Here is a 16,222-nt window from a genome sequence, read left to right as displayed (position 1 = left end):
CCCCTGGCAGTTGTGGCCATCAATTTGAAGCTGTGCCAATAGGGCTTTGTGTGTCTGGCCACCACTGCTTTACACATGTAGGTGCAGGCGCTCTGTGGGGATCCCCTGCCCTGGCTGACCAGTTGAATTGATGTGCCAGGCACAATGGGGAGAGGGGCTGCCTTCTTTCCCACCTGTGCTCCTGCTCTGCACTCACTGGCTGCCCACCTGGGATGCATGGCTTGGCAGGGACACCCCCATGGTTGCTTAGCTGATTTGGTGTGGAGTGTTCCTGCGGGCTGGGAGGCAACTCCGAGAGGGAAAGCCCTCCTGGGGAGGGCTGCCTTTTCCCCCTACTCCTCTCAGAGTCGTGTGAGGTCCCACACCCTAGATCGCTGCTGCTGGGGAGGGAAAAGAGATCCACTTACCGCCTTCCACTGCCTTCCGGGGGGTCCAGCACACCCACCTTCAGACCATATGGCTGTGTGGATCTCTCAGACGTCTATTGTGTTGTGTGGATCTCCTCTGCTGGTTTATGAATGTCCTTTTCATTGTATCTTAGAGGGGAGAAACTAAGGGAAGAGCTCACTCCACCATGATGCTGACATCACTTCTCCTCTCCAGAAGAGTGGTGGGATATGGCCCTGGTACCTCTGACAAGCACAGCCACTTCTTGTTGCTGCCACTCAGCACTCCTCCTCCTCCTCCCCCTAGGGCTTGGGCTTTGGCTTTGGCTCCAGCTCCTGCACCTAGTCTCCTACTCCCAGCCTATCCTGCTCCACGGCTGCCATGACTACCTAGATTATATTTTTAAATCAAATTTGGGGAGTATTCAGTTTTAAATATTTCTTCAATATTCCTTCTAGTCCTTATCTCTTTCTTTTTCTGCTAGGACTCCCAATACATGTATGCTTATATACTTGCTGGTACCTCACAAGCTTCTGAATCTTCTCTCATTGTTCTTCATTCTTGTTTCTGTTCCTCAGCCTGGATCAGCTCAGCTGAGCTGTCCTCATGTTCGCTGTTTTTTTTTTCTGCCTGTTCAAATTGGCTCTTGAGTTCCTGCAGTGACATTTCATTTCAGTTAATTTATATTTAAACTCCAGAATCTCTACTTGGGTCCTTTTTATAATTTCTGTTTCATCATGGATATTCTTTTTTGGTGAGACATCATACTCCCACTTTCCTTTAGTTCTTTTTTTTTTTTTGTGGGGAAGATCAGCCCTGAGCTAACATCCATGCTAATCCTCCTCTTTTTGCTGAGTAAGACCGGCTCTGAGCTAACATCTATTGCCAATCCTCCTCCTTTTTTCCCCAAAGTCCCTGTAGATAGCTGTATGTCATAGTTGCACATCCTTCTAGTTGCTGTATGGGGGACGCGGCCTCAGCATGGCCAGAGAAGTGGTGCGTCGGTGTGCGCCCGGGATCCGAACCCGGCTGCCAGTAGCGGAGCGTGCGCACTTAACCGCTAAGCCAGGGGGCCGGCCCTCCTTTCATTCTTTAGACATGGTTTCTTTTAGTCCTGTGAACATATTGAATTATTTGATATGCAGGCTTTGTCCAGCAACTGCACCTTCAGAGAGTTTTCATGGTTGCAATTTTCCTGTACATGGGCCATCCTTTCTTGTTCCTTTACATGTCTTGTAATTTTTGGTTGAAGACTGGACGTTTCAAATAAGATAATATGGCAACTGTCGAAATTAGATTCTCTTTGCTCCCAAGTCTTTGTGTTGTGGTTTTTTGTTGTTGTTGTAGTTGTTTCTTTGCTTAGTGACATTATGGAACTAAATCTATACAGTCTCTCTTCCTTGTTGTGTGTGGTCACTGAAGTCTCTACTCAGTTATCTTGGTGGTCAGCTAATGATTTGAGATTTCCTTAAATGTCTGGAACCAATAACTGTCCCAGTCTTTGCTGCACAGAGGTGCTCTCTGTGTATTGGGACAAACTTTCCCCCCTGAGCCAGGCACTGGCTTTAAAATTTACAACTTTCCCTCAGCCCTCAATTCCTGTTTGCACAGATGCCCAAGGTCAGTCAGAGGGGAGAGCTCAGTGCCCTTCTAGGACTTTCCTGAGCATGCAGACAGCTGCACACAGCCCTACACACGTGCATGGCCTCTTAGATTCCCAGGAATGTGTCAGAGCTTTTCAAAGCACATGTGGACACCTCATGCTCCAGCTTCTCCTTTTAAGATGTGTGGTTAGTGTATCATTTGCCCAACTCTTACCCATTGCTCACGCAGCTTTGATTTTCCACAGTGGCCTCTGATTACCTTCAACAAACTCTCCTGAGAAAAGGCTGTTTCTACGAGGGGAGCTCTCAGGTCACACAGACAGCCCTGCATGTGGGGTCTTCCAGGGAACCCCCAGCCAGGGAAAATAGTGACAATTCTTTGGGAATGATATTTTGAAAATGCACCATGTCTTGTGCTCCCTCAAGAGGCTTCCCTGGGTGTGGGCGGTTATTTTCAAGGCTCCTGCTGAGCTGCAGAGTGGAGGATAGGACCAGGGAAGTGGAAATGCCACAGAGCTTGCTGTTCACTCTCAGATTTAGCCATCTGTCATGAAAAAATGCTCCTGAGTAGCTGTCAGTTTTTGGTTAATTCTGAGATTTGGATAAAGTATCTGATCATTTTGCCAGTTTTTTCATTGGTCTTCTGGAGTGGCTGATTTTCAGCGGTCTGCCATTTTTGCTGATATTACCGCTCTCCTGAGGGGTGTTTATAAGACTGTAGATGTCTTAAAATTCTTCATTCATACTTGACTAATTGTTCAGCTGGGTGTAGAATTCTAGATTGGAAATAACTTTCCTGCAGAATTTTAAAGACCAATCTCACTGTTTTCTACCTCAAGGGTTGGAGTTGAGAAGTCTAATGCTACTTGAATTCCTAAAACTGAGACGTCTTTCTTCTTTATAACTCTGCAAGTCTTTACCTTCTTTTATGGTCACCTGGCAAAGCAGGAGAGACCCCTCACACTCAAATTTTGATTTGGATGTGGACTGATTACACCCCTGCCACACTAAGAGGGTATGTAAAGCTTTACTACTTGCATCAGTCAGATTTCTGAGCAGAGCAGGACTGGCCTCTCAAGCAGGTCCAGAGTGGCTTGAGAGAGCCAGGAAAGGAGACTGGCCTGTATATTTACTGTGGTTTGGTGATGGGCTGGGATGAGGGCTCTGTTGTGTGGGATAGAGTCTTGGTGATTTGAAACTCTAGTAGGGACCAAAGGATAGAGCAGCAGGATTTATTATCACTGGGTCAGTTTCACGGACAAAGGAGCAGACAGAGGTGATGCTTAAAAGCTGTCAGAAATAAAACATCAAAAAATGGAGTCACACCCTCGGAGTGGGGAAGAAGCCCAGATAGCCAGATGCCCCGACCATACTGAATGAGCCACCTCTGCCTCCTGCTTCTTTCCTGGTTGGCAGGAACTCAAGGCCACTCCATTTGGGCTGCAGGAGTGTCCAGCCTTTTATCAATGCTGACCTGCCCCCTGGGCATCAGTGGGCCCCTGGCCCTGGGGAAAGGTCATCCCCACAAGGGACCCACAGGGCATGCCTGCTTGTGCTTTTCAGAGGCCTCTGAGATGAAGAGAAAGGAGGAAAGCTCCCAGGACTGGGTCCCCCATCTCCTGAGGAAGCTTGTGGCTGGGCTGGTTCCTAGCCTCTGACATCCTCAAGTCTCAGAACCACGAATGACAAAGTATCAATAAATCCACAGAGTTGCTGCTTCTGCAGGCCCACTTGCCTCCACTCAGGGGCCTCACATCTTCACAAACCCAGTGTGGCCCCGTCCACACTCCTTGTCTCGACAAGCTGCAGGAACACCCCCTCCTGCCACAAGACAGTGGATACTGTGGAGAGGCTGAGTATTGGTTGGCTTTCTGACTCAGTGCCCAGGGACAGACCAAGTGCTCTGAGTGCTGAAAGGTGGGAGTTCCCTGTCATGAGGGCACTTGGAAGACGCTGGTGGAACCCCTGTCACAGATGCTGTTAGCTGGGGCTCCTCTGGAAAATTAGGCCTAGATGGAAGGGTGCTTCCACCCTCAGTGTCTGTGGTCCTCAAGCTGTTACCTAAATGCACCAGGGGGTCTGCCCAAGACTCGAGTAAGCAGTCAGTCATTAGAAACCCTTGGGCACTGCCTGTATGCTTGTTCCAGAGCCAGTCAGTTGTGGGGGTGGGGACAGGTGGAGGGTGGCAGTCCCTGTCTTTAGCTGTGGCTCCAGGCTAACAAGATGACAGCCCCAGAATCAGAAGAGGAAGACAGGGCCTCGCGGTCATCTGGTATACCATCTCATTGGCTGATGGGGAAACCAAAGCCCAGGGCAGGGAGGACCTGGCCCAGGGTCACAGAGTGTAGTGGCAGAGCAAGGAGGAGAGCCAGAGTTTCCTCCTCCAAGGTCCCCATGTGGTATCTCCTCCTACGGCCATCCCACTGTCACATGGGTCCAAGGCATGCCTGCAGCCCACAGGGAGCATTCCTTGCCCCTGGCCAAGCCTCCACATAGTCCAGCCTGATGCAGCCCTAAGAGGACACTGGCTTGGGATGGAGCTCAGACAAGTGTCCACCTCCAGCTCCAGCCTGGCCATGAGGCAACCCATACTGGGGAGGCACCTGGACAGAACATCCCTAAGAGACCGGGAAAGGGGGACCATTGTATCTTGCGGTGACTGAGAGGTTCATGGAGGTGGCTCACCACTGGACTGCCATCAGGCTTCCCAGTGAGGGCTCTGGCAGCTGAGGACTGAGGCTAGGTGTTAACCTGGCACATCGCTTCCCAGTGCCCTGAGTTCCCCACCTATTGGGGTGTTGTAGATGAAGTGGGGCAGGAGACTTGATGGTGCTGGCTGAGATGCTCGCCTCTGGTGGGGTGGGTGGAGTCGGGCCTGGGATGGGGGCATCCAGGCCGAGTGCATCCCTGTGCAGTAAAGGGAAAGTCAGCAGTTTTGGAGGGTTCACAACCTGAGCCTTGTAAAGCAGTGACTGGTCCCTGACCAGCTCCTAGGAGATGACCTTTATGCTCTGGGAATATTCTGCCTGATAACCATGTTTTGTTTTCTTGGGGCCTCAGGCCATGCCAGATCATTCATGCTAACAATGTGACATGTGGTGAGGATCTTGCATCTCCCTGTATCAGTCTGGCCTCTGGAGGGGCTGCAGACTTAATCTTGGCAGCCACACAGGTGCTCCATGCCTACGACACCAACCCCAGTAAAATCCCTGGACACTGAGGCTCTGTTGTGCTTCCATGACTAGCAATATTCTGTGCATGTGTCACTCATCGTTGGTGGTGAATTAAGCACTGTCCCTATGACTCCCGTGGAAGAGGACAAATGGAAACGTCTACTGTGCTCTTCTTGTGTCTCTCTGTCTGTCCTATGTGTCTTTTACCTTTGCTGATTTAATTTGTATCCTTTCACTGTAATAAACCATAGCTGCTATAGATGGAATGTCTGTGTTCCCCCTAAATTCATATGTTGATACCTAACCGCCAGTGTGATAGTATTTGTTAGTGGAGGCTGTTGGGAGCTGATTAGGTCATAAGGATGGAGTCCTCATGAATGGGATTGGTGCCCTTATAAAAGAGAACCCAGAGAGATCCCTTGACCCTTCCACTAGGTCAAGACACAATGAAAAGGTGACCCTCTACGAACCAGAAAGCTGGTCCTCACCAGACAGCAAGTCTGTCAGAGCCTTGATCTTGGACTTCCCAGACTCCAGAACTGTGAGAAATAAATGTTTGTTATTTAGAGTCCACTCATTCTATGGTACTTTGTTCTAGCATCCCAAACAGACTAGGATGATAACCATGAATAGAACAGCATTTCTGAAGTCTGTGAGTCCTCCAGCAAATCATTGAACCTAGGATGGTCTTGGGGACCCCTGACACAGTTGGCTTCAACAGTGGCATTCACTAGAATAACCCTGACTCATGGGAATATGGTGAAGGCACAGTTCAGGAAAAGGAAGAATGGGGGCTGATGGCTGATGAATCTTCTTTCCTGAATGGTTTCTGCATCACTCCTGGTGTGACACAGCAGCTGCACTGTGGTCAGTTACTGTAGGTGAAAGTTACCTATGGAATTGGGAAATGATAAAGCTAACCTCTGAGGGTTTGGCTCACTGAATATGTAAGGAAATGTCAAAAAACCTCCATGAAACAGGCTAATACACAATCCCAAGGCTATTGATGTATGTAATTAGCTAAAATGAAAATAGAGGAGAGTGTGGGGCTTGATGCTGACACTGCACCAAGCTTGATTTCATCTGGTCCAAGTTATGGCAAGTTGTGTCAGGGATGCTCCAAGGGGAGGATTATGCTGGGACAACAGAAGGCACCTCTATGATCTGGTCACCAAAAACATAGTCCAAGTAGGGTAAGGGCAAAATCAGAAAACTACTGAAAAGTTTCCTTCAACCTGAGAAGGGGGATTATTCTTCCCCTCCTCTAAATGCCATGTGGGACTTTCCAGATTAAGCAGCTGATATACTGTCTGCACATGCAAGTCATGCTGAATTGGCTTGAGAACGATCAGGATATTCATCCACCAGAACCTAGAAATCAATAGCAAAGGGAAAACTGGAAAACTCACAAATATTTAAGTGTGAGTTAAATAACTCGAATAACCAACGGGTCAAAGAAGAAATCATAAAAGAAAATAGAAAATAGCTTTAGATGAATGAAAATGACAGCACAATATACCCAAACTTATGGAATCTAGCAATAGTCCTGTTCACAGGGAAGTCCAGAACTGTCAATGCCTACATTAAAACAGATCGCAAATCAATGACCTAACTCTGCATCTTAAAGAACTAGAAAAAGAAGAGGAAACTAAATCCAAAGCTAGTAGGAAATATTATAGAGCAGAGATAAATGAAATGGAGACTAGATAAATAACAGAGAATATCAATTAAATGAACAGTTGGTTCTTCAAAAAGATCAACAAAGCTGGGAAACCTTTAGCCAATTGGACAAAGAAAAAAGAGAGAAGACTCAAATTACTAACGTCAGAAATGGATGTGGGGACATTACTATTGATTCTACAGAAAAAAGAAAAGCATTATAAGACTGTACTGTGAACAATTATAAGCCAACAAATTGAACAACCTGTTGATGAAATGGACAAATTCCTGAAACACAAAAGCTACCAAGACTAAATCATAAATAAATAGAAAATTTGAATAGACCTTTAATTAATAAGGAGATTGAATAAGTAATCAAAAATCTTCTGACAAAGAAATGTCCTGGACCTGACGACTTCACTGTTGAATTCCACCCAACATTTAAAGAAGAACTAACACCAATCCTATTCAAACTTTTCCAAGAAATTGAAGAGGAGGGAACTCTTCCTAACTCATTCTAGGAGGCCAGCATTACCCTGTTATCAAAGTCAGACAAGACCCTACAAGAAAGGAAAACTACAGACCAATATCTCTTATGAACAGTGATGCAAAAGTCCTCAAGAAAATACCAGCAAACCAAAATGAGCAGCATATTAAAAGGATTATACAAGTGGGAAAGGATTATGAGCAGGTGCGGTTTATTAATAGGAACCAAGAATGATTCAACATATGAAAATTGATCAATGTTATACACCAAATTAACAGAATGAAGAAGAAAAGCTACATGATCATCTCAATTGATGCATAAAAAGCATCTGAGAAAATTCAACACTCTTTCATGTTAAAAACACCCAACAAACTAGGACTAGAAGGAAACTACCTCAACATAAGAAAAGCCATACATGACAACCCACAACAAAGACGATACTGAATGATGAAAAATTCAAAGGTTTTCCTTTAACGTCAGGAACAAAGAAAGGATGCCCTTTTTTGCCACTTCCACTCAACATAGTGCTGGAAGTTTTAGCCAGAGAAATTAGGAAAGAAAAAGAAATAAAAGGCACCCAAATGGAAAGGAAGAAGTAACCCTATCTCTGTTGACAGACCATATGATCCTGTATGTAGAAAAACCTAAAGATTCCACAAAAAACCATTTTAGACCTCAAAAAAAAAAATTCAGCAAAGTAGCAAAATACAAAATCAAGGCACAAAAATCAGTGCATTTCTATACGCTCTTGATGAACAATGTGATAATGAAATTAAGAAAACAGTTTGATTTACAATAGCATCAAAAAGAATAAAATATGTAGGAATTAACTTACCCAAAGAGGTGAAATACTTGTACCATGAAAATTACAAAACATTGCTGAGAGAAATCAAAGAGAACACAAGTAAATGGAAAGACATCCTATGTTCATGGATTGGAAGACTTAATGTTATAAGGATGTCAAGACTATTTAAAGTGACCAACAGATTTAATGCAAGCCCTATCAAAATCCCAATGGCTTCTTTAAAGAACTAAAAAAATCAATCCTAAAATTCATATGGAATCTCAAGGGACCCCAAATAACCAAAACAATCTTGAAAAAGAAGAATAAAACTCATACTTCCTGATTTCAAAACTTACTACAAAGCTACAGTAATCAACACACTGTGGTAGTGGCATGAAGACAGACATATAGACCAATGGAAGAGAAAAGAAGGCCCAGAAACAAACCCTTGTATGTAGTCAAATGATTTTGACATGGATCCAAGACCATTCAATGGGGAAAGGACAGTCTTTTCAACAAATGGTGCTGGGAAATCTGGATATCTTAATGCAAAAGAATGAAGTTGGATCTTCGCCTAGCACCATATACAAAAATTAATTCAAAATGGATCAAAGCTCTAAATGTAAGAGCTAAAACTAGAAAATTCTTAGAAGAAAACATAGGAGCAAAGGTTCTCAACATTGGATTTGGCAGTGATTTCTTAGAAACGAAACCAAAGGCCCTGGCAACAAAAGAACAAATAGACAAATTGGACTTCATGAAAATTAAAAAAATTTTGTGCACCAAAATATACTATCAACAAAGTAAAAACCTGTTGATAGAACCTACAGGATGGGAAAAAAGATTTGTAAATCATATGCAGTCCTATGTTGCTTAAGGACAGTAACACATTCTGAGAAATGTGTCCTTAGGCGATTTTGTCATTGTCTGAAGATCATAGAGCATATTTACACAAACTTAGATGGTATAGTCTACTACACACGTAGGCCATATGGTACTAAACTTATGGGACCACTGTCCTACATGTGGTCTGTTGTTGACTGACAGGTCCTTATGTGGCGCATGATTCCAACTGATAAGGGATTCATATCTAGAATATATAGAGAACTCCTAAAACTCAAAACAACAACAATAACAACAGAACACACAACCCAATTTTAGAATGGGCAAAGGACTTGAATAGACATTTCTATAAAGAAGATAAACAAATGGAAAATAAGCACATGAAAAGAAGTTCAACCTCACTTACGTTTTGGGAGATGCAAATCCAAACCACAATGAGATACCACCTCACACCCATAGGATGGCTACCATCATAATAACAGAAAATAGTAAGTGTTGGCGAGGATGTGGAGAATCAGAACCCTTGTGCACTGCTGGTGGGATAATAAAGTAGTGTAACTGCTGTGGAAAACAGTCTGGTGTTTATAGATCCACAACTTGAATGCAGAGCCTCAAAGAGATATTTGTACCCTATGTTCATAATAGCATATTCACAATAGCTGAGAGATAGAAGCAACCCAAGTGTCCATCGACAGATGAAGAGATAAGCAAAATGTGGTCTATACATACAGTGGAATATTATTCAGCTTAAAAAAGCAAGGAAATTCTGACCCATGCTACAACATCGATGAATCCCGAAGACATCATGCTAAGTGAAATAAGTCAGTCACAAAACAACAAATACTGTGTGATTCCCCTCATATGAGATCCCTAGAGTATTCAAATTCATAGAGACAGAGAGTAGAACGGTGGTTGCCAGGGGCTACGGGAAGGGGGGATGGGGAGTTATTGTTTAATGGGGACAGGGTTTCAGTTTTGCAAGATGAAAGAGTTCTGGAGATGGATAGTGTGATGGTTGCACACAACATGAGAACTTAATAGCATTGAACTGTAGACTCAAAAATGATGGAGATGGCAAATTTTATGTTGTGTGTGTTTACTCACACACAAAAATATACAAAATGTAGATACTCAAACAAATAAGACCATTTTGCTGTACGAGCCCAAGCCAGGGGGGTGGCCTGTGCAGTAAAAAGTTTACTTAGTAGGTTTGGGGTTTTCAATCCCTGCACATTCCAAAAAAAAAAAGCGTGGGCCTCGACAAGCTCTGGGGAAACATCCCCTAAACCCTTGGGATCACCTGCCTGACAGGAGTGTCTCTGTACCTGGGGCCTGGGGTCACAACACACAGTTTCTGCCAACAATGTGATTGATGGCAGGGGCCTTGGGCCACACTGTTTGACCTTGAGAGGCGCTGGAGACTGAGTAACTGAGGTCAGCCATGTGGCTCTCTGAGTCTGAGTGACTGACCCCCAACAGAATCCCTGGACACCCAGACTTGGGTGAGCTTCCCTGGTGAGCACTACTCTCTGCTGTGTCACACATCATTGCTGGGAGAACTGAGCACTGTCGGCACGAATCCACCGGAAAGACTGCTGGAAGCTTGTGCCCTCTCTTCCTGAACTCTACCTATGTGCCTTTGACCACTGCTGATTCTATCTGGACTCTTTCTCTGGAAAGACCATAACCGTGAGTGTAACAGCTTTTCTGACTCCTGTGAGTCCTTGTAGTGAATCCCTGAACCTGAGGGTGCTCATCCAGCCAGGGATCGGGCTGACTCCTATCAGAAGCCCATTCACACTCCTCCCGCTTCCTGACACCCAGGAGTCAAGGCTTCTACATGGACTTAGTCACCAACCAGGTGTCTTGACATGAGTACAGCCATGTTTGGCTGTTCCGTGATCCTACAGCCACCAGCACACAAAGAAATATAAAGCGGCTTTCTGTGTGGTGGGAACTGGCCCTTCTCCCACAGATATAGTTGCAATTTGTAAGATTACAAGACTCTTTTGGCGTCGTAGCACGGGACAGACTGGCCATCTGTGCTGGGCTAGGGCGATAACCAAGGAGCTCAATGCACGTACACAACTGATAACCATTTGTGCATGAGAACACCAAAATGCTTACTCTGGAAATTACTTATGCTATGTAAGCTGCTGGAAACCGAGGCCTAATGAGAGTCTTGCCTGTCGGGGGGACGCCTTGCCCAGGACGTCTTTCGATCGGCACTCCCGCCTAGCCATGTCACTTAAAGGGACTCTCCCCGGTGTGTAAGGGCGTGGATGTTGTAAGTACCAGATCTGATGTTTCTCTCTCGATCGATCTGATGTTGTTTCCTCTTTTTATTGACTTATTTGGATGTTATAAGTACCCAGTCTGATGTTTCTTTGTATATAGCTACTTTCTGTACTCTCCATATCTATTCGCCTTTACCCTTCCCTATATAATAAAGTGTGCACTCAGTCCATTCGTTTGGGTTAGAAAGTTCCTTTTTAGATCTCTGGTCAAAACCACCGAACCTCTTACAACACCAGGGCAGCCAGTGTTGGGTCTACATGGGTGATGGGGGGGGGCGGTAAACTGTCACCTTCTAAGCCTCAGTATACCTGTCTCTGAAATGGGGTCAAATGCCAGGTAAGGCTAGATCAGGGAGGAGTAGGAGCTGGCTCTGGGGAGGCTACTGAGGCTGTATCACTGCCAGAGGCTGGTAAGAGGAGCCAGGTGAGACTCAAGCCAGGTTGGAGCCATCACGCTGGTTTACTGTAAATCAAGGCCTCTGTGAGGAGTAGGTTGGGGGCTTGGTGTCCCCCTCTAGCGGGGCACAGCACAGAGCTGGTAGGGGAAAGGACTAACCAGGATGCCAAAGACACCGTGGTCGCTGGGGCGGGGCTGCCCAGCGGGCACCGAGAAGCTGAAGCGCTGCAGGAGGCAGGTGAAGAAGAGGAAGAGCTCCATGCGGGCCAGGGGCTCCCCGAGGCACGAGCGGCGGCCTGTGGGTGGGTATGGGGGGGTCAGTGAGCCTGGGGGAGTGGGGTCCACACCTCCAAGACTCCCTCAGGAGGGGGCAGCGAGCCAGGCTCCCCACAGGCACCTGCTGAGAAGGGCATGAAGGCCTCCTGCTTGACGAAGCGGCCCTGGGCGTCCAGGAAGTGCTCGGGGTGGAAGCGGAAGGGCTTCTTCCAGACGGTTTTGTCCTTCAGCACCGAGGACAGGTTAGTGATGAGTTTCGTCCCCTGGTACGAGATGCCTGACATGGGTGGGGTCTGGGCTGGCAGGGTGCCTGGAACCACGCCACCAAACATGCATGGGCCACACTCTCTGCCTGGTGCACAACTGGACTCTTTCAAGTTAATCTCAGCCAAAGAAGCTTCCCTGCACCCTCCCCGTCCCCATGTTCAGCCCAGGTGAATGGCCTCCCATATGTGCCCTGACCGCCACCTGTCCCTGCATGCAGGGCACCTCCAACACACTGCAGCACATTTGAGTTTGTCCTATGGCCCTCCCCCACTGGGGGCTCTGAATGGACAGGGCCGGCCCTGCCTCTGCTTCACCCCCACACCCACCCAGGCTGGACAGTTGCTGCCTGTGGAAATGAGGATTAGGTGGCCTGGGTTCCAGTCCTGGTCACACCTGGCAATGGCCATGTTGGGGCTCCAGGTGGCAGGTGGAGCTGAGCTGGGGTGAGGAGGGCCGCAGGCCTACCTTGGGGATGAGGAAGCCCTGCACTTCAATGTCGCGAGATGTCATGTGGGGCACGCCCAGCGGGATAATGTCCCCAAAGCGCTGCACCTCATGGACCACAGCCATGGTGAAGGGCATGTGGGCCTGGTCCCCCATCTCCGGTTGCCGCGCCTGCCCTATCACCTCATCGATCTCCTGTTGGACACGGCCTGCACAGACAAGCGTCCCCACAGTGGTCAGACCCCAGGGGGCTGGACCCTGACCTCCTCCTGACTCCTGTGCAGGGTCTGTGCCCACGTTGGGGAGGACGTCACTCTGACCTCTGAGCCAGAGCTCAACCTCAGCTCAGAGCTCCTGGTGGCAAAATCATGCTCAGGGTCCCCAGCCTGTCCCTCTCCTCCCTGGCCCATCCCACCAGGCGCCCAGGCTGGGCTCACGCTGCACGTCCGGATGCAGGATCATGAGCAGGAGGGCCCAGGCCAACGTGGTCGAGGTGGTCACCATCCCGGCAGAGAACAGGTCAGACACCACCCTGTGCAGGTTCTCATCATTGAAGCTGCTCTCGGGGTTCCCCTTCGCCTGGGCCATGCAGAGAGGTTGGGCTCTGGGGCAGAAGGAGGAGGCACCCAAATGGCCTCCCACTCTGCACCCATCAGCCCGAGTGCTGAACACTGGGTGATACACAGGCCCCATTTTGCCCGGGGTCACCTCATGGGCCCTCAACTCACCCCCTCTGTCCTTATCCCTGAAAGTTCACCTTCTCTACCTCGTCCAGGAAGGCATCAGTCAGGTCTCGGGGAGGCTGGGCCGGGTCCCGGGTCATCCTGTGCTCTGCAACCAGCTCATCCAGCAGGGCCATGAAGGCCCTCTGCCCCGGAAAGGCCTTGTCGACCAGCCCCGGGATGTGCAGGAGCACGGGAACGGCGTTCAGCACCTGTGTGGGCCACAGATGTGGGGCCCTGGGTCCTCCCTGTGCTCAGGTGTTCACCTCAACCAGTCAGTTCCCAGCACCCTCCAGTGGGTCCCCATCACTGACTCAGTTCCTCCACTAATTTAGACCTTGACCTTCTCTCCTGGCCTGGGCGTCAAAAGGATAAACCTAAAATCTACATCTCATGGGCTCTGGTGGCTTCCAGTGAAGCAGGTACAGGTCCCTTAGCCCTCTCCTGTCGCTGGCTGACCCAACACTCCTCTAGACAAATCCACCTCCGCGGAGGCCCATTGCAGGGCGGAGGTCTCCTCCATGGAGCTCCCCTGCAGAGCTCCTTGGACCCCTCGACCCCGCACCTGGCGCAGGAAGCGGGAACTCTCCTTCTGTAAGTCCAGTGTTCGGTCCAATATCTTGAGGAAACGCGGGTCGTTGTACTCGAAGCGGCGCCCGAAGGTTAGGGAGGCGATCACGTTGCTCACCGCTTTATTCAGGAGGGCGTTGGGGCTAAAGGGGCGTCCTGGGAGGGGACGGTGCAGGTCAGGGGGTCGCCTCCATCTCCTCTTCCCAGCCTCCATCCCTGTCTCCTGTCCCTCAGCCCCGCACTCACCGGCCTGGTCTGCGAAGGCGGAACAGAGGCACGAGGCCTCCTCGGTCACCCACTGCTCCAGTGACTTCTTGCCCAGGCCGAAGTTGCGCAGGGTGGACACGGAGAAGCGCCGCTGCTCCCTCCACCTGGGTCCATAGCGGGCAAAGACCACCCCTGGGGGCGAGGCGGACGTGGGTATGGCTCGGGTGTGCCTGGGCCCCGCTTCTGCGTGCACACTTAGCTCAAGGGCTCCCCTGCCCTTCAGTCTACGCCAGAGACATGCCCCGCCCCCCGCCCCTGTTCCCATAGCCTCTAGCCTGTTCCGCCCAGTCTAACCTCGTTCTCCTTCCCGCCAAGGCTAGGCCACTTTACACCCCGATCCGGCTGGGGACAGGTTCCACCCTCTGCTGGCCCACAGCTCTCTCCTGCTCTCCCTACGGGGGGTAAGTCTTGGCCCATGCTTCGCTCTGCCCCCTGTGAACCCCTTCCCGGGTTCAGGGAAGGTCCCGGCCCGCCTCCTGCCCCGCCCCCTGCCCCGCCCACACTGTTTTGGTCCTCCTCCTTCCCGCCACCCAGGCACCCTTTTCCTGCTCACAGTGGCCCGGGGCCCGCCCACTCCCAGTAAGGCCCCGTCCACATCCACCTCCCCAGCCTTGGCACAGGCTCCTTCCCCCACCTGCTGCCCCTTCAAATTCGGTGACTCTTCCCTGCACCGCAGGTCCGCTACCCTGCCTCCGCTTGGCCCTGCAGGTCTCGGGTCACTGCGGGCCCATTAGCCGCTGAACCGCGGTCCGCCCTCTTCCGCTTACCTTCTGCTTGGGGCGCGAAACCCAGGTGCTCCAAGATGGGCTCAGGGGGGCGGTCGGAGGTGTCCTCGCTGTGGTGGACCAGTGCTTGGTGCATGGCCACCAGCCCGTTGAGCACGACCACGGGGGTCCAGGCCAGCTGCAGGCTGAACACGTCCCCGAAGCGGCGTTGCAACTGCAGACCGAGGGTCAAGGGTGTTGGTGAAGTCTGGCTCCTGCCAGGTTGCAGGCCCCAGTCTCCTGGTGCTACCCTTGGTTGAGCCCTGGGCTGCCAGCAGTAAGTGCAAGGACTTGGTCTGGCCTCGTGACCCTGAGGGTCATGTCTTTTATGGTCCAGGACCTCACATTGTATCAGATCACCTAGCTATGACTTGGCAGAGGTCACCAAACTTGTCAGAAGGTCAGGTTAGCATCCCGTTTTACAGGTGAAGAAACTGAGGTTCACAGAGGTGAGCAGTGAGGCCCAAGGTCTCACAGCAGCAAAAGATTTGACCCTGGTCACCATCCCTTCTCAACCTTGATCTCCTGGTTTAAAAGGGGCTCATGACCACACTCCCCTCCCCCAAATTCAAGACCTTTCTTCCTGATGTCCTCAGAAAGGACTCAGGCTCACATAACTTAAGCCCTGTCCCACTGCATCCCAAACCTGCTGCCAAGTCCCATCCCCTCCAGGCCTTTGCCCTCTCTGACCTTTGATTGGAAAATTCAGACTGTCCTCCAGGCCCTGCACAGATGCCCTCCCCCAGGAGGCCTCTCAAACCTGCCTCCTCATTCCCCCCAGCTCCCTGTCCAGCCTGTGGCTTCACCACCACCCACTGTCTGCTGCTAGGTGGGGTCCCCAGGACCTCTTTGCTGACCCCCCCCACCTTCCTCACCCGAGTAAAGAAGCAAAGGGTGTCCTGGGAGTCCACCTGCAGCAGGTTGCCCAGCCCAGGCAGGGGCATGGGGCCTGGTGGGTAGCGTGGGGCCCAGCGTTGGCGCCGGTGCATCAGGTCCACCAGGAGCAGGAAGATGGCCATGGCCACGGCCAGGGATCCCAGTGTCTCCCCGGTAAGCAGCTCCATGGCTGACTCAGTGGGCACTGGGCTCCTCTGGACACACAGGCACCCCTCACCACACCAGGCACCTAGGACCAGGCCAAGCAGGGCACTCTCACCAACTCTGAGGGTTTGACCAGCCTGGACCGTCTTTGTAAAGGGAGATGAGACTGGCCTTTGCCCTCTGCCCTGATCCTGCCTGTTGGGATGACTGTGCTGCCAGAGGGTGCAGGGAGGGGCCAGG

The 16,222-nt window shown here is 49.9% G+C and overlaps 1 protein-coding gene across 1 annotated transcript; it reads right to left on the bottom strand.

Annotated features, from left to right (window-relative positions):
* Positions 1 to 10,331: 10,331 nt before the first annotated feature.
* On the bottom strand, positions 10,332 to 16,005 carry LOC101388606 (cytochrome P450 2D14-like). Its single transcript, XM_004437929.3, has 9 exons — positions 15,817 to 16,005; positions 14,945 to 15,116; positions 14,157 to 14,309; positions 13,906 to 14,066; positions 13,376 to 13,552; positions 13,056 to 13,197; positions 12,640 to 12,827; positions 12,029 to 12,170; positions 10,332 to 11,927 (listed from the first exon to the last, which is right to left on the bottom strand). Exons 1-9 carry the CDS (start codon positions 16,003 to 16,005, stop codon positions 11,749 to 11,751), a joined length of 1,503 nt encoding a protein of 500 aa, XP_004437986.2. The 3' UTR covers positions 10,332 to 11,748.
* Between the last annotated feature and the right edge of the window lie 217 nt (positions 16,006 to 16,222).

This window comes from Ceratotherium simum, chromosome 25, assembly GCF_057802395.1.
Source record: "Ceratotherium simum simum isolate JZ-2026a chromosome 25, ASM5780239v1, whole genome shotgun sequence".
Classification (NCBI taxonomy): domain Eukaryota; kingdom Metazoa; phylum Chordata; class Mammalia; order Perissodactyla; family Rhinocerotidae; genus Ceratotherium; species Ceratotherium simum.
This window is presented reverse-complemented; position numbering and strand designations above follow the sequence as displayed.